Raw genomic sequence first — 19,512 nt, 5'->3', positions numbered from 1 at the left:
GCTTCATTTCATTCCACAGCACCCAGGAGCACAGTGAAAAACAGTTTTGAGTTTTTGAGGACACAGAGGCATAAACTCAGCTTAACATTTTATAACCCCTTAAAAATCTAGAAATAAACATCATTAGTTGTTAACTAAGAATAGTTTTTAAAAAAAAAAAAAAAAAAAAGAAGAAGAAGAAGAAGAAGAGAGAAACCTCAACAAAATGAAAAGAAAATTCTGATTCATATATTGCTCTAATGGAAATACTTGACACCACTTCAAACCAGTGATAAAGAGCACAGGAAAAATATAAAAATACTGAAATCGCTTATGAGAAACAAGAAGTGTGGCTTTAAACTTTGGGAAGTAATAAATGAGTGTCCAAGAACATGTCAATGTTTAAACAGCATCTGCTGGAGAATTTAGATTAGATGCTGTTAGAAACCCCTTTATTTAAATCAAAAGTGATAGGGATGGGTATCACATGGCAGTGCAATACCTGTATTTCAGTACTGAGCAAAGATATACTTCTCTTGATTTTTTTTTAGCTAGAGAAGATAAAATTCTCAAATCGTACATGCTGTCTAAGCATGTAAGCAGCCTTATAAAATCCTTCCCTAAATAAAAACTAAAACTGGCAAAATATTGGTTCAAATCACGAATTATCTGATCAGTGAGTAAGAAAATAAGGTTAAAGTTCTGACCAGACATTTGATGACAGCTTTAAGTACTGTAAAAGTTTTCCATTCTTGATGGTCTGGCACAATTCAGTTGCTACCAAAAAAGTAATATTTTCACATCTGCATTGACCTGTCTAGGGATAAGGGGTGTCAGATCATAATACCCTGTAAGACAAATCTGCGATGTTGGGAAATATCAATAAAATAAATAATAAAATAATAATAATAAAGTTAACTTCATGCCGAGCCATAAGTAAGAAGCCAATAAAGACTTTTAATAGTTAATTGAAAAAAGGGTGGAGACAGGATGATGGGTTCTGATAGATGCACAACAATTAATGCACTGTTATGAATCATTTATAAGAAAAACAATAAGCCTGAAATGGGATTAACTCAGTCAGCAAGAGAGCCCATAAAAAGCAGCAATTTGTTGTTCAAACATAAAAAAAAAATTAAAACAAGGCACATTAAAGCATGACAGCTAAAGCATCCATCACAAAAGATGAGTTTCAGAGCGCATATGTTGCATCATTCCATTCAGTGGTGCTTACAGATACCTCTGATTGAATAGAAAATAATGCTTTTATCATGAGCCAAACTTTCACCTTTTCAGTCTTGTCAGTTTTGCACATCTAAGATTCCTTTCTCATAGCCTTGGGTGTACAGCAGGCTTTGAAATTGTCCACCTGTGCATGTGGCTCTGGCTCAGAAAGAGAGAAAAGACAAAAACCGAGAAGTGGCATTGGAGAGGAAGAGGAGGACGGCTTGGGGTGGCTTAAGTCTTTTAGTCTTAGTCACATCCCTGTGCCAACCAGCTGTCTGGGTGTCCCTGGAGGCCAGAGCCACCACACTAGATCACAGGGAGTGTCAGAAACACAACCACACACATGTATACAGTAGCACAGAGGACTTGTCCTGTCCTCTGTCCTCAGTATCAAACGGTTGTTGTCAGCAGAGTCAGGGCCCCTAAACTGGATCCAGGCCAGGTCGTTTCATTTCAGAATATTTCATAGCAGCGAGGTCATTCTGCTGCATCACAGAGCTCAGCAGCCTCACTCATCACAAAGTCACCATTATGGCTTTTAGTACTGATCTAAAACTACAGTGCTCACGAGTTATGGAATCACAGTTAATGGAATCATATCAGCTCAGTGAGTTACTTACAGGAAAATGTTCTTATTATAATTCAAAGTTATCCTCTGTGACACTAGTTTTAATAAAATGTAATCTGTCATGGAAAAGATCAAATTCTAGCTCTCTGTCCATATTCCAAGTGAAATGGGTATTTACTATTGTACTGGACAATAAAATCCAAACACTCACTCTAACAAAGATAATTTCAAAGATATTTCATTCACAGTCGTGAAACAGAGGCTTGCTTACAATTGGGGCTTTGAATCACTATACCACAGTCATAGAAAATGTTGCTTCTTTACGGCTAACAATTGTCCATTAAAATAAACGATAGAACTCATTGACAACTCAACAGTTTTGGCTAATTCAGTACATGTGAGGCACCTTTAACTGCATGTAGCCATAGGAATTTCTGTACTACTTGAATGATTCACTGGACCTCCTCCATACTGTCAAATTTTTTCTGAGATCAAGAGGCCTTGTTGTGCATTACTGCTTATATAAATAAGCTTAAAGACCAAATGCTGAGGAGTAGGACCAACAAGTGATATTACAAGCATTAATTGAGTACTACACGAACTGGCGGTGGTTCCTATATTCACCATCTAAAAACCAATTTAAAACATCACTTTGTCAAATTTCAGAATTCCTTAATATAGGTGATGAATGAATAGAAAAACTATAGGGACAAAATGGAGGACAAGAGGATGCCCACAGTGTTCCCGACATCATTCTCAGCACCTTTCTGAATAATGCTACCACTGATTTTCATGGTACCATAATTAATATAATTAAGAAGATCAAAATAAGGTGATGAATATTAATACATAAAATTTTACACTACAATTACAAAAAGGCGCAAACACAAATATATATGTATAATATTATATAGAAAGTGTTGCAGACATTTTGTTCTGTTTCCTAATGACAGATTGTTACAAAGGTACATTCACTGAAAATCTTATAAAACCCCTGACACCATACATGAGTTCATCAAACAAGCAGGTTAGAACTTCAATCACTTTCATATCTTAGAGAGTGCCAGGATTCCAAATGCATTATCTGCTGAAGATTATAAAAATAATTTTTAGTGTTTGATGAAACTAATCCAAGGCACACACCTCATGAAAGAACAAAGAGCTGAAGGCACACCAAGAGCTCCCTGCTAACATGAATCTCTCACAGCAATATGCAGCAACTGGAAAACACTAATTTAGATACAAAATCGAATCTCTACATGGAAGACAGACACAATCACAGAGAAAGAGAGAAAAAGAGAGGGACATGGGAGAGGACCCCTGAAATTAAACATAGTTTAACTGCCACAAATTGCTACTCTCCAAACAACAGCCCCATGTTTTATGTCTTGTTTATCCCTCTTGCTGCAGAACACAAGCGGCCCTCTGTCATTTGTGGCGCCTTAGTGAATAGGGGCACGTCTTCAGCAAAGTCAAAGACGCGTGGGCACGGCCGCCATCACCACTGGTTTGTAAATCGCCAAGTGTGTCCGGGCGTCACGCCAGCAGGGGCACACTGTGGAAGCAGCAGGGGGCATCAAAGGTGACACAGGTCAGTCTGAAAGGTTTGTCAGCACAGGACTGAAGCTAAGAGAGTGGGCCATAAGAGAAACAAGTTTCTATTTCCACTGTGTGTATTGACTGTAAAATACACATGGACTATGGCAAAAAGTACAACACAGCAAAACAAAGGACAGCCATGCAACAAGGAGGAGAGAAACAGAAGGTCTTCATTCTGGGCAAAACACATTTTATTTTCCAAAAACAAGGATTACAGATTTCAGCTGAATACACCATGAACCTATCCTGAACTTGCAGCAGACGCCCCACAGGTTAAAAGTCAGCATCTCTATGCATACTGCAGACAATAAGAGGTAAATCAATTTATTCTTTCAAGGTGAGCAGAGAGATAGACATCTTCATCTGCATACAGAGGGTCTTTGCACATATCTGAGAAACTGAGCGAAGAGAAGTTCTTTCCTGTTGTCTTCCCACTGCTCCCCGAGGGTGTTGTAATTCACTGGAGCCAAAATGAGAGGCTAAATCAAGAGCACTGCAGAAAATGAGAGAGCAGCATATACAAATAACACATACACCTGCCTGTCTGACCCTGTCATAATTGCTAGTGCTGCTGCAATGACATAACGTAAGTATTTATCTAATATTCATCTAATATTCTATTCCCTTATCTTGTTTATTTATTTATTATTTATTTCTTGCTTATATAGTGATGAATCCTTCAACACTTTTTCAGGCATAAAGCACATTTTCATTTATCATCTCCTGACTGAAGTTCTACACTTGGTTATATGATGACACCTGAGCCCTCTCTATTCACTGAATGAAAACTGTGAAATGTGGTTGACAAGTAAATGTTTGAACTTATATAAATTTGCTACTGATAAAACATCTGTACAGTCACAGATTAGTCCTCCCTGGTGATGAGAGCTGAAGACAACATATTTTTTAAAAAGGCAAATGCAGCAAATATGCAGCAGACTTACACACCCAGCTCACCCTGTGTTCTGTCTAGGTGGTTTTTAACAATGTATTTGTCATTTAGAGACACACTGTAGGATCACGGCCGCTATTGGGACATAGTTTAAAAAGGGCTTGACTAAAGCTGCTATCGTGGTGGGTGATGAATGAGGTGGCTGGCCAAGACTAGAGCAATCTGCCATGAGCAGGGTTAGACATTTACTCTGCTATCAAATATCCAGAAGCTGATTTACACATTGCTAGAAAGTGCTCCACTTCCTTCCTGTTGAAACTTTCTGTGGCATTTTGTAAACAGAAATATGAAAACAGGCCCACACAGTTATTCCATTGAGATATGGAAAAAATGACATGGTAATGTTACCTTTAGTTGTTGAATGAAAACTCAATGGAATGTGTGTATGTCTGGAGCTCATTCATCATGCCCTCTCTAACTCTTACACCAGGATCACATAATTTGTGTACTCTGAGCTCCTTTACACCACAACCAATACAGAATGGGAGAGCCAGAGGGTCAAGTCACAGAGAGCAAAGAGTGTTTGAAGGCGGTGGGTGGGGGCATCAGGTGTGGAGGTCACTGAAGAGGAAGAAGAAGAAGCTTTTTTCCTTCTGAGGACAAGCTTTAACTGTGGTACATGGTGCACACACATTATGCACTATAGCAACCCAACAGAGGCTCCTTTCAGCTGCAGTGATATGGGGGAGCAGAGGAGTAAAGGGGCAGGGGAGGGAAAGTGCAATGAAGTGCAAAAACCCAGGCAGGGACCAAGATTCTCAAAAGGAGCTCTAATGGACCTTGAGATCTAGGTAGGGGACATGAAAGCGGAATAGGTACCAAAGAAAAGCTTTGAGGTTGTTTCTTTATACAAAAGTGTCTCCAAAATGTAGAGAGAATAAGATGTGAATAATTGTGTGTGTGGTTATATGTGCAAGCAGATAGCATATGCTTTCCATCATGCAAACACTGCTGGTCAAAAATCCAAGATGCAGTGTTTCCATAGTGTTTTTTGTTGGGGTGGGGGGTGGAATGAAGGAACACGGTTGGCTGCTTATCTCTATCATACAGACATTCGGCCTCCGGTCTTCCATCACTTCACTTCCTTGTTAACAGGCTGCACACTAACCAGACCAAACATGTGACTCTCAACAGTTGACTAGTAGCCCCTCTCCACCATGCCATGTGGGAAAGGCCACCACAACTTGTTTGATATTTCATAATAAGAGGCTGGCAGCTGATGTGGATGATGAGACAAATGTTTTGCAATTAATCAGCTGGATAGCCAGGATTGATTTTAGGAGACACACTGGTGAATCTCATTTCCCTCTTGGCTTAATCCAACATTTCAATTTACTCCTGCTTTGATCCATCAAGTCGAAAAGTAATAGATTTTTGTGTAATAAATAATTCACATGATTGTGATTTAAGTTCTTTCTGTTCTTGTACTAGTGAGGCACAGTTTTGGTCACAGGCCGGCATGCTTCTCAACACTCTGATGGTGATGACAGGGCCCTAAGAGTCGACTGTCTCTGTTTCTGCCAGGACATTAATCACTGTCACACTCCTCTCTTTCTCTGTCTGCCTCAGTTTGAAACAAACCCTCCTTCCCCCATGGAGAACCACCTCTATTGTCATAGTAACCACAACCAACTGCGAACCTCACTCAGCAGCGCTGTAGAGGTAGTGTGGCACAAAAAAATGTGTTTACAGTTGAACACTTGGTGCTTGAAGGGGAAAAACTTACATGCATCATACTTTTTGTTCCACTTTGTTGACTTTAACATTTTTTTCACTCCTCAGATTTGTCACTGGTGACAGACAGAGCAACCTTTGTATGGTGCACTGCAGTCAAACATCAAATGAGGACTAGGGTCATATTCTTAAGGGTCTGCACTAAAAGTGTTTTCTGTTACACTTATTCCAGAGACATGTGGTTGTACATGTTCTCCTTGTTCAGCACCAGTTAAGTAATGAGCTCTTGATTAGGGCTACTCTTGCAGCACCATCGCACTGCAAGCTTAAACTCCAGAAATGAGCCTATATCTCACATGCAACATGAATCACAAATCAGCCATTGGCAGAGAAAAACTCTGCTCTGTCTGGTAGCTTAAGACCAAGAGATTTCTGGCAAGGGCCAAACAAAAAGGTCAAAAGATGCCGCAGAATAATTTCTCCTGAATGTCTGGCGGTTTAATCTGGAGTACAGCTAGGTGCTCATTGCTACTCAGGTCAAATAGGAAAAGCTGGATGGAGACTCTGAATAATAGTGTGGTCTGATTCTCTGTGAATCGTTGAGATGTTCTGGCATCTGAGATATGAAACAGCTGTGGCTGCCACACAAAATAGTATGTGGTCTCTGTTATTACTTCCCTTTTATTACTCAATCCTTGATTCAGGACCAGGCTATGTCTGTACACAAACACTCGCTGATCGCTGATTTTCCACAGAAATTTGACCAGATGCCTTGAAAGTAGACTGTGGACATTATTGTTGCAGGTGATTATTTTAGATTGAGGAGAATGAAAAACATAGTATGAATGACAAGAAAAATTATATTATCAAGTCAGCATGATAGCAAGTATCACTGAGTGGGTACAGAATATAGTGAAGGCAGTGAACATCAGATAACGAAAGGTTTTTCAAATTTCAGTGATGTAGCTGAGGAGATATGTAACTATCCAACAAGCAGGCTTTGTGTTCTAATAGGGAAAAATGAACTTATCACAGAAAAGGAAACTGGAAAATGTGTAGCTCAAATAGCAGGCTATTTGTAATGCATCCTTTACTCTGCTGTTTACTGCGGGCTGACAGCTTAATGGGACAGCAGTCAAAGTTTTGTGTCGGGAGAAGAAAATATGAGGAAAAGATTGGTTGCAATGAAATTTCCCAAAGAATAGTTTGTTTTGGTCAAGTTCTTTTCACCACAGCTCACTACAGAATAACACTGGACAACAAAACAAATGAATTGTTGGAATCAAATATTATTAAAGTGAAAACAGCTACAATGACATAAGTAGTTCAACCAGCTGTTCAGCAAACAATTCAGCAAATATTTTTTAACTGGTCATAAAATAATTAATCAGAACAAACAAATCAAAGCTACTATGCACCAATATATGTGTATACATTTCTCATTACCTAGGTAAACATGAGAATTCATCGTGTCAAAGGTTTTTAGGTCATATGGTCCAGAAAATATTTGTTTCCGGTCATGACAGAGGAACTGTGTGAGAATCAGGCAAAAATCAGACAAACAGCACTATCAGACAAATCTACTCAGGAGTTGAGGAAAACCTGGAAAAACATTGATGGGAACTGATAGGAGAGATTTTTTGCCTATAAGTCACCCTCTGCTCTCTAGTGAATTTAGCCATGGCATTACATTTCCAGCCAACATCTGACAGAGAGACAACTGCTCTCATCATATTTATTGCTGCAAAATCATTAGGCTCATCCTGCAAATCGCAGCCTGACATGTGGTTGTCCAATTACAAGTGCTACAGGGTTGTGGGTAACAGTGAAAGCAGAGACCAGCTGCCTGCTTTCACTAACTGCTGATTTCCTGGCCATTACTGCAAATATTAAAAAATGAAGCAGACACACATATGCACACATGGACACAAACACGTAAATATGCAAACAAACAGGCACATTCACAAACACCAGACTGCTGACCAGCAGAGATGCATGTGCTATGCTCTAATGAGCCAGTTACGCGACCTATCAGAGGCAGTTAATCAAAGTCTAATAGTGAAAACAAACCAAAGCTGATAAAAGTTAAAGTAAACACATCAGGAACTCTGGTCTGCTTTAGCTAATGGCATCCAAACCAGCTGGTATTGTTGAAATGACAAACTGAATCACAACAGCCTCTTATACTGCCAAATAATCCCCAACACTATAGCAAAAGTGTTAAACATAGCCTGTTATAAAGTCACTCTTTTCCTGTCAGTGTAAATACATGGCTAGATAAATATTCCAGGAGTTGCCAATGCATCTTCATCCAAGCTTTGTTTGGAGGGCTTACTGCAAACCCATTACCTCACTAAGCACAGACTCAAGAAAGGAGTTTAGCTTTCTCTCCCCGTGACTCCATTTAGAAGAGATGTAACCATTTTAGAGGGTACATCAAGGTAAAAATGAGCCTTATTCCATTTGGAGGATTTCTTAAATAAATCTACAATGGGGCTTTTCAAAGCAAAATACCTGAAACCCAAAGATCCTTAAGAGGAATGCTGACAATTGAAAGCAAAAGTAGTTTGATGAAGTTATCACTTGAATTTCAGTGGCTGTGTCCAAAATTACTTACCCATTCACTACTCCTTACTCACTATCTCGGGAATTCTATGTAGAGGACTAGTGAGCTAGTGAGCTAATCTGCAAAATGTTTTTAAAAACTTGCAGACATTAGGTCATTTTCTTTGCACCATTAATTATGTCATTGCTGTCACACAATCAAAGTGCGCCTCTCTTTCAGCGCCAGCACAATGCATGATGGTATATATTGCTTGGTTAGAGACCATTAGTTGTTCACTACTTTTACTTTTTTACAATACATTGTGGGATATGATGAGTCCACTATATAGGGTATAATAATTCTCACTAGAGTTGCACAATACATTGAAAATGTATCGTTATCCTGATATCAACATGTGCAATATGCATATCACAAAGACTGCTTGAGCTGCGATAAATGGTATTTTTTCCATGTGGTCTGCATTCACACTTTACTTGTTTGTTTATGTTTTAAACAGCCATATAACAGCTTACATTTAAACAACAATAAATAAATAAAGCACAAACGTTATGACCCAACAAATATAATTTATTTAAAATAGTCCACACGACTGAACTCTCCCAGGGATGTCTGCTTAGACATGTTGGAGTCGGTGGAGTATTGATCAACAGTGAACCCAGACACCGTCAATACCTGCTGCATGGTGCACTTGTCCGCATCAAAGTCCAAAACAAGTTATCCTTTCAGTTGTCAACATATTTTATACGTCACACAACAGACTATACAATAATTTGGCATATTTTCCACCGGACATTTTGTTTTCACCTGATGGTCAACAACGCATGATACTGGCTAAAAGCCGGCTAACAGTTTTTTTGCTAGCCGAGGTGTCACAGCAAAATGCTCACACAGTGTAGGAAATGGCATGTTATCTTTTTTGATGTGTCATCAATCAGGAGATCTGCTATTAGTATTGTAGCTATGGTAGCACAATCACAATGCTGGGCTGGCTAAATATACTGTCTGCTGACAATGGTGGGCAAACAGAAAGTGCATAATAATTATTCTCATAAGCATTTGTTTATTGTTGGGTTTCTCCACTCTTCAAGGGTCAAATAGCAGAGTGTTGCACCAGCTTTGACCCCCATGAAAACAGTGCCTCACACAAGTTGTGTTTGAAGAGGCAGAGAGCAAAAAAAACATTTTCTTCATAATGAATGTACATTTTTTACGGTTATTTGCCAAATTAAAATGTTCCCAGGCCAGTGGTTACAATGGCGAGTGATCTTTAAAGGATATAAGTTAAAGTCATCCCCTGTAGTGTAATTTCAAAGCAGAAAGACACTGTACAACACTGTATACTGAAGTATTTGTTCATTTATCACAATATATATATGTATATATATATATATTTTTATTATTATTTTTTTTTTTTTTAACTGAATGAATGGAGGGAGAGACATAACAAATGCAGATAGCCTACTTCCGTAGGGACCATGAAGAATCATGGTATGACAACAATGTGAATTCTACAGCCTTCGCGGTCACCAGATCTCATCTCAACAAAACTGAGTTTCCCCTATCACTGTCTTGGCAGGGTGGCCCACCCACCAGGACCCCCAGCCCTCCCAAGAACAGCAAAAAAAATATATATATATTAAAAGGGGAGACAGGCTGAAAAGTCGCCACATGAAGTATATGAAAAGCTCCGACGAGCATTGTCTCTGTAAATCATAGATGGACAGACGTTTGAAAGTCAGTCCAAATTATGGACTGCCTGCCAACTCCCAGCCAATGGTAGCTTTGCTGGCAGGGAGGCTAGCCCTAGTCCTCTCCTCCGGTATAACTATATAACTATATATCAAGAAACAGCTATGAGAGATTTTGAAGTGTTCAACAGCCCACTATCACTATCATCAAGACTCTAAATGAGGGAATATGTTTTTGAATAATAGTGTTCATCCCTCTAGTGGAGTTCAGACTTGGAATATGACAAGGACCACTAAAGCTATTCTAGAGGCTCATGATGGAGCAACACCTCACACACAATCTGTGTTTTTTTCCATTAATTTGTCACCTGTCTTTATATTGTTTTGATGTGACAATCAATATAACTATTGGTGATTGCAGATCATATCAACACCTGTAGTTCATTATACTTAGTAATTCCACATACACACAGAAATTTGAAACAAGTACTCATATGTTGCCAGTACCCTCCAAGATGACCCGTCTGGTTAAGTTCAGGTAACTAAAACTACTTGCTTGAGGTTAAAGAAGTACTGCATTCATGGATAAAATAAAGCAATGTTGACTGTTCCCCGTTAAAGGATTTTTAGGGGGGAGTTTTTCCCTCTCTGAACTGAGAGTCTGAGGATAGAGGATGCTGTACAGATTATAAATGAAATAGATTTGTCTTGTTTGACTGTTGGTAGGACCATGACCTGAATACTGATCTCCCTTTTAAAAGTTTCTGTAGTGATATAACAACATCACTTTGCATCTAAAGTGACATTTGTAAGAAAAGATAAACATATACGGTTTTAATAAGTTTGAACAGCCAGTTTTGTTACTCAATATGCACTTTGTGTTTGCACAACTATTAAACTTAAAACTACTCCACCATATTACAAAGTTCAAAAGGATGTCAAGCTGCGTAACAGTATATTGCCGTTATACTGATACAAAGCCCAGCTCAACCCTTAACTATATCAATCTATAAATTGAATTAAAATCACAATAGATTCTCTGTGAGACTCCAGGAAAATGTTTCTCAGATCTCTTTGAGGACTTTGAAAATTCATGAGACCTCTAACATATGAGACCTCTCTAGTGTCTTGCAAAGGAAAAACAGACAACCTGAGAGCTCACAGAGCCAGTGGTTCAGAGTGGTATTAAAGCAGTGGAGCAGGGACAATGTTCCCACCGTCCCTACAATGGGCTCAACACCCATCTTCCAACCCAGTCCTCCAGGTCATAACAAGCCCTGAATAAGCTCCCATCCTAAAGCTTCTGGGGGTTTCAGCCATGCGTCCAGAGCATCAATGGGAATAGTGTTCCTTCCCCCACAATGGCCAAATCAACTGTGGGAGCACTTTCTCCTCCTCTTGCGCCCCTTTTATTCTCATCCTGCTCAGACCTTGCTGGGGCTGAACAGAGGAGGAACAGGAGAGAAAAGGCACATGCCTTCACGTCCGCTTCACACGCATTACAAAGAGAAAAATCTAATTACTCAGACATGCACGCATGCGCACATGCACATATGAGCGCATGCTTGCACACAACACCTCACCTAATACCAAGAGGGGAAAAATGAAGAATGTGTGAAAAGAAGAAAAACACTGAACAGTTTGACACTGTAAGGAAAAGACCATCAGTTTTAAAACTGTCCTTCAAATGACTAATAAAGGAGAAACACAGTGCTACTGTATGTTCTTGATGATTTTCAAGCACAGGCTGCAAGAGAAATCAGGGCTGCAAAAAAACACAATTTTGTTACCAATTAATCTGTTATTTGCTTGTTTTTAATTCACTTCAATTAATTATTCAGTCTATAATATCTATAAAATTCTGCATCACAAACTCCTGGAGCCCATCTTCAAAATGCTTGTTCTGACCAACCAATAGTCCACACCCAAAGAAATTCAATTTACAATTATATTAAACAGAGAAAGAACACATAGAAACAACACATTTTTGACAATGCATGATTGATTCTCAAAATTAAAAAATGATCAACTTATTGATTAATCAAATAACCATTTTAGAACTACACTAAATACCACAAAAACAACTTCCTGAGTGGAATTTTTTTCTCTCTAGCTAATTTTTCTGCCTGACAGACTGCTTGCCCTTATTATCTCTGTTCTCCCTATTTGCAGAGGCACAGTAATAAAAACACAGGGAAAAGGAGGGTAAACAATGATGATAAAGTTCCAGAGACAAATTGAGACTGTTGGGTCGCATCACCCATTCATTAGCAGGGTTGCAGACAGAGTGCAGAGACGCTGCAGCCATATCAGATTTCACAGACGGCGAGGTTGTGTGTCAAGGCAGAGAGAGACCAGGTTACAAACAGACAGACACTGCAAGAGAAGGCCACGGCATGTGCATTCTGCATTCAGAAACAATGATATCCTGGGAGGCTGAGGGGACCCAGACAGATATTGCGGAATTATTCATTTCCACCCACTGGCTCAGACTGCACCACGCAGACTGCTGGCCTCCCTCTGCTGACAGCTCAAACTGTCTGGTTATCCCAAGTGCACATTCTCTATCCAACCTCCTCTGTCAGGAACAAAAGACTGAACTAAAGTTGAAGGCAGATTCTCCTCAGGGTGCTGCTGGAGTGAGGCAAATTTTATGTCAAGCCACAGTTCCCTAGTAAAATTGGCCACAGAATGCTCACATCAGCCTACCAAAAGAAAAGGAAAAAAGAAAATCGAACCTCAGCCAAAATTTGCATGTTTCTGCACAAGTCATCACATAGCTGTAGAATGATTTCTTTTCAAGTAAAACGAGGTGTACTCAGGCACAGGACCTCAATCAGGCTTCGGAGAGCTTGTGAATGGAAAATGGCAACATTTATGTCAGCACTGTGGGACAACATAATCACATTCAGGTGACAAGGCAGCAAAGCTTTGTATTCTGAGTATAAAGACCACGGTGAATATTGAGGCGAGGGCTGCCACCACAAGTCACAACGCCTGAAGCTGTGATTTCAAATCTGGCATTATATTTACATAACACAAAGTAACAGACACTCCAATGTGGCTGTAGTGTTCAGAATATATAGAGCCACTTTAAGGAAGCATCTCTCTGTGTCTCCTCTTGTCTAGAAACATCTTAACAAAAACATGGTATGTTTTCTGCTCTCTCGACATTTTTCCTCAGTGTCCCCTGACCTATTTACCATGCGAATCCTGCTTAAGAAAGCCACTTTAAAAGTCTGAACTCTCTCTGCTTCACTTTCAGATACCAGACTCAGGCTTTGTAAAAAGAAGCAAAATCAAGATCAACGGTCAGCAGAGCACGTCTCAGCTAGCCACTCATTGCCTCACAGCAGCTCTTAGAGCATCCGTCCCAGGTTTCAAAGAGTGGAAATGCATCTTTTTTCTTTCTTTTCTTTCTTTCTTTTTTTTTCTTAAAGTGTGTGAGGTGTTTCAGCACATAAATAAACTGAGGTTTGGTTCATATCAGTGCTGACAAATATCCTGTAGCACTTGTTTAACATGCATGAAAAGCCAAACAGCTGAAGAGTAAAAATATCATGCTGTAAAAGTTGTCACTCTCCATTTTCCACCTTGGTTATGGGTGGGTGAAAATCTGCACCTTGAAATGAAAAAAAAAAAAACAGTCTGTCAACACTAGGAAAACAAGTTATTTTTTCTTCAAACTTATTTTCTAGTTTTTAGTTTTTTTTCTTTTATGAAGTAAGTGACCTCAGACCAGACTGAATCTTACTTGTTATCTGTATCTGTTTGTTATCTCTTTGGACAGACACACACTCATGGAGGTAAGACCCTCATCCTGTTTTTTTTTCTTAGAGGGGTAATATTGGACAGAGGAGAGGACAGATCAAGTTCTGCAGACATTAAATTTTTACATCCCTTTGTCCCCTCTCAAATGATGCCCAACAACAAAAGTAACCCACATAGAACAGTTTAAATATGCATCATTAAAAATTTTATAAAGAGGCTGTCAGCTCATCTACTCCACACCTATCATATTCATTCATTATCTATACCACTTATCCGTTAAGGGTCACAGTGGGCTGGAGCCTATCCCTGCTGACATTGGGCAAGAGGCAGGGTACACCCTGGACAGATCGCCAGTCCACACATTCACACCTATGGGCAATTTAGAGTTACCACCTAACATGCATGTCTTTGGACTGTGGGAGGCAGCCGAAGTACCAGGGAAGGCACAGAAACTGCAAACTCCACACAAAAAAACCTGGAACCTTCTTGCTGTGAGGCAACAGTGCTAACCACTGCACCTCCATGCCGCCCACCTATCATATTTGTTAATGAAAATGAATTATTCATGTCGAGATCAGATGCCACGAAGATACAGACCCTTACATATAATCAAAAACAAAACACTTTCACACACTGTAACTACAAAGACATCAAGGAGAGAGTGAATATAGAGATGGTCTGAGAGGAGTTTTTTGGGGGGGTCCATCCAGTTTGTGTTTTGTTTTGGATCTCTTTTGCTCTGCTGGTCTGGTTCCTCCCACCAGGAGCTGTCAAGAGCCCTCATAAGTTCATCAAAGATGAAAACCTATTTTCCATTTGAATGGACTGACCCAGGATACTAAAACAGCTCTTCAAATAACAAAAGCGTTAATCATCCATAAGACAAGCATGTGGGCCTGACAAAACCTGTAAGAATATATGAATATCAATCAAAAGATGGGGGAGATATGGGACTTTCACATGTGTTGATTAATGAACAAAGTAAAAACAAGAGTTGTGCCAACTGAAAATCGCTTTCAAGTGAATGTTTGATAAATTTAGTACAGTGAGTGTAATATCTCAAGCCTCAAAAAGCTTTGGACATAATATCTCTGAAAGCTGTTTAATGTAAAGTGCTTGATATTCGATCACCTAAAGCAAAAAATAACAAAAGAAAAAATAAAATACAATTTAGAAAAAAAATCAAAAAGCGATTATTCATTAAATTACTGTGCTCATATGTTTTAATTTGTCCAAGCTTGAAATAGTGCTGCACCTTTGCTTCAGCAAACAAACAACCTGGTCTGCAGTACCATGTATGTCTCTGTTGGTTTATGGAGAGCACAGCAGATAGTCCCGCACTTGCAGCAAGCTTCACCTGGCAAGGTGTTGTCACAGCTGTAAAGCGCTGCTCAACACTGCCCTCTGTTGCTCTGCAACAACCTCCCGCTCTAACAATGCATTTCAGAATAATCGATTTAAATGCATGCAAGAAGGAAATGTTCTATTTTATAATACTGTACTTATTTGTTCTTCCCCACTCTGGGAAGCTTTCTGCTGGACACTTATCCCTCTTTAGAATTTAAAATGAAACCGATCTGGAGTCTCTGTAAGCTGGAGAAATGGAGAAGCAATTCGTCTAAGTGACAAGCTCATGAATAATGACTCTGAGCTGACTTTGAATGTTTTCATGCAGAATTAGTCCCAAAAACGTTTGCTCAGATTTGGAAAGGATAAGAGACAGTAAATCACTCGTAATGTTTTGCGCAAGGGCTGCACATTCCGCACGCAAAAGTCAATCTTAAAACTGGAATTGATAAGCAGTTAGGCCACTGTGGATAGCCGGTCAAGTCGGTCAACGAAGTTGACTTGCAAACTTGGGAAAGGGGCAACAAAACGGTTAGTTTTACGTCACATGTCTGGACCAAATTAGGTTACCACGTTTAAAAATGGTCAATATGAGAAAAAAAAAAACTGCAATTGAAACGCACAACTCTTAGATGACCCCCATTTCCCGAGAGATGATATCAGTGAATTTTCCCCTTGGAATTATGTTTAAAAGTTCACATCTGGTCATTACCAAGAGTACAGGGCACCGTGCAGCACAAAGTTAGTTTGAGACAGTGCTAATGTGGCAGACACAGGCAGCTCCGGCAGCCCACAAATGCTCCTCTGATCCTGGGATGAAACGTGAGTGGAAAGTAAAGCTGGCGTGGCATAAAGGAACTGCTAACTGTCTGAAAAACATATGCATTATCAACGGACAAAAAACTTCGCCTCAAACAATCAAAGTGGGAAAAGAGATAGAAAAGTGTTTGGCATTTACAATAAAAATCGCCACATTACTCAAACACTGCTGTGATGGAAATTTGGTCCAGAGAAAAACGGACCTCACCGCATGGCTGAATAAAGCTCTCGTTTAGCCAATCCGTTGGTGATGGAGGGTGAAATTTTTTTTATTTTACCGAAGCAGGTTACTCAGGCTAAAGCAGGGTATTGTGTTTGCCTTTGTCTCCAGTGCAAAATCCAGGACCTCAATCAAAGTCAAACAACATCAATTTCGCCTGTAAGGGCAGATCTGACGCGACTACAGGCTGCGAATTGGTGTACAACACACCTAAAAAGTGCTTTTGTATCAGTCGTTTCAGGTATTTTGACGAAGAAAAAAAAGAAAAAGTGATTTTCCTCTTACCTTCGCAGATGTTAGTATTCCCCAAGTTTATGACAATGCCAGGCAACGATAAGGAGAAAATCAGATTCGCACTTTGAACAGTAGAGACAAAACAGACACGGGGTCTAATGTTGTGTCTTCAGTCGCTATGCGCGTCCCTCTCCGATCGACCTGCAGCAGACAACTGCGCTCCCTCTCTCCTTGATTGTCGGACGATACCACCAGCCTAAGGGGGTGGGGGTGTGGGGGTTGTGGGGTAGAGTGAGGAGGGAGGGAGAGAAGGCAAAGATGGGGCCGATTTGCAAGCGCAATAGGGAGGAAGTGTCGCAACAGCGCGGCTGTCCAGAGCAAGAGCAGGCAGTGTTTTAAGAGTGAATCACAGCTTGGACCTGAGAGAGGCAGGAGGGCTTCTGGGAAAGATTTGCCCTACATGTTGTTGTGTTCTGTGGGACACAGTACCTGTTGTGAGCCTGTGTGCGGGGTAACCTGGCAATATAACTCCTATGGGCATTTGTGTTTTATTTATTTATTTATGAGCTATTCTGTTGTTTTGTCCAAAGTAAACAGTGAAACTCAAACATTATACATCTAATGGCTATACCCTGGACCTAATCATTCTATTCTATCAGCCATTTTTGTTTTCTTTCTCTTTACCTCAGTTGGATACAATAGAACGAAACTTGATTTCTGTCCTATTCTTCCCACTATTTTCAAATATGAACCTTTCGTAGCGGAATTTATTTATTTCTGTAGGCTACATTGTATTTTTTTTTTAAATTTTTAAATTTTTATTTATTTATTTGTTATTATTTTTTTACCTTGAATTCATTATCCATTTCTATGCATTTACTTCGTTGTAGGGCTATTGGTTCAAACGCTCCATAAATCAGATGCTTCGCAGCTATAATAAAAACCAAATATTCTAAAGGAAGTCGAATTGATAAATAGCTAATTAAGAGCCATTCAATCACAAGCCAATTTACTAATTGCCCTCTTGTGTAATTAATTGTCTTGCAATATGGCTGCATCTTGCTGATAAAAACGAAATCATGTAGACTATAGTACCAACACTCATCACCACCCTAATAACATGGTACAAGCGATCTCAAGCTGGTTGGAAGAGGGGTGGAGGCGGCAGGTGCACCACCTCCCTCAAAACTACGTTTCCCATGGAGCCCTGCGCCGTGCCCAAGAATCCGTGGAAAACCGATTGCGCCTGCGTATCCAGACGTGGCAACGGCATCATGGCCTCTTGGAACCGCTACAGGAGTCGGATTCGAGAGGCGAAAATGTTCGTGTTGGTGTTGCTGGTGAGTTAAAGGAACCTTTTTGTGTTTCGTGTAAATCTGCAGCGGCTTTCTGTGACATTTCCGTCAGCAATGGAGGGTGTTTGTGTCCGTTTAGAGATTCAGGAGGGAAAAAAAAAATCCAAATCACTCTTCACCGCGTCTCTTAGCCTTGTCCTTGCAGGAGGCAAAGTTGACAGCCCCTGACTGAACTTGGTGCTCGGATTTGACTAGCTAGCATTAATGCCTGTGGGTGGGCTGCAGTTTCTGTGGCGCAGGTAAAATCATATATGTAACCGCTTACAGAGAGCGGTTTTCTGGTTAACGATCGCCTGTGTAGCTGAAGTGGTTCCCTCCCCTGTGTCTGAGCCATAACTAACGTCCAGTGCAAACGGTAAACACAGGGGAACCAGACCTGACCAGCCAACTTAACCTTTCTTTCGAGCCCACCTTAAAGCTCTGCAGCTTTTAGTTTCATTCATACGGTCATTGTTGCATTTATTGTTCTTCACACGGCAAGATTCAGAGCTACAGAAACGAATCTGCTCAGCTATCTGTTTGTAAAAGGAAATGAAAGTTCAGAACTTTGTGACTTAATCAAAAGTGTGTAACGAGTTACTAGATACTGTGGTAGAACAAAAGTACCATTTAGGAGAAGCACAACATACTTCCCTGTAATGTGACTTTCCGAGCTGAACTGTTCGTCTCCTGAACAGTATATTGAGACTGCGATTAATTTTAGCGGGAATTTTTGAATTTACTTTTCACTGAAAGGAATATAAAAATGATGATGATTTTTGTGCATTTTATGATTTTTGCTGCAGTCTGTACCAAACAACTATATTCCCTTACATCTGAAGCATATGATTATTAGTCTGGGACATCTCTGCGAAACCACAGTGCTTCATCTATAATTTTATGTTGTGACACATTTTACCCATATCAAAAAAATACAGTTCCTGCGATCTGGTGCGGTGGCCCTGATGGTCAAAGCACTACAATATTTCAGAAAGCACTACAACATTTCACAAAACATTACAACAAGCGGTTAGGCTTTCCCTCTTCTTAAAATGAGGGGCACCGGCTGTTCAGTGCCTCCAACACCTGGCGCCTGAGCGCTGAAGCCGGTGCCAAACGGATAAGCGGTATAGATAATGAATGAATGAATGAATGAATGAATGAGTGAGTTAACAGGACATAATATGAAGGCCAGTGTTCTCCGTGCGCCCCCCCTCCAACTGCAGCAGCAGGGCCACTGTAATCGTGATATTTTAATTGTGATCATGTTAAGTCAAGCTGCAGCTAAGAAGTGGTTTTTATTACTCCTGAATCAAATGTAATGTTTGTTATAGAAACGTCAGAGAGTAGTGAAAAATGCCCATTGAAGTTTCCCACATACAAGAAGATGTAAATAATGTGCTTCAGTTCAAAATCCCAAAATGTACAATTCTTGAAATGGATGTCTGGGAAAGGGCTATATTGGTCAACAGTAAATATGACCCACTTATGTAGCTATTTCTGGGGCTTTTGAACAAGTCTGTCAGCCTTCTTC

General features: G+C 40.0%; 2 protein-coding genes across 2 annotated transcripts in view; one reads left to right on the top strand and one right to left on the bottom strand.

Moving 5' to 3' along the window:
• Positions 1-17,001, bottom strand: part of sema5ba (sema domain, seven thrombospondin repeats (type 1 and type 1-like), transmembrane domain (TM) and short cytoplasmic domain, (semaphorin) 5Ba) — a 169,709-nt gene extending 152,708 nt beyond the window's left edge. The window contains 1 exon segment of the mRNA XM_018696536.2: positions 16,696-17,001. The gene's annotated coding sequence lies outside the window, so the exon portion shown is untranslated.
• Positions 17,002-17,828: 827 nt separating this feature from the next.
• Positions 17,829-19,512, top strand: part of pdia5 (protein disulfide isomerase family A, member 5) — a 61,805-nt gene continuing 60,121 nt past the window's right edge. The window contains exon 1 of the mRNA XM_018696554.2: positions 17,829-17,984. Within this exon, the coding sequence (XP_018552070.1) occupies positions 17,844-17,984 (141 nt within the window). The 5' untranslated portion in view covers positions 17,829-17,843. The remainder of the gene's footprint in view (positions 17,985-19,512) is intronic.

This window comes from Lates calcarifer, linkage group LG1 (genome assembly GCF_001640805.2).
Source record: "Lates calcarifer isolate ASB-BC8 linkage group LG1, TLL_Latcal_v3, whole genome shotgun sequence".
Taxonomy (NCBI): domain Eukaryota; kingdom Metazoa; phylum Chordata; class Actinopteri; family Centropomidae; genus Lates; species Lates calcarifer.
The sequence above is the reverse complement of the archived record's forward strand: the minus strand, read 5'-3'. Positions and strand labels throughout refer to the sequence as shown.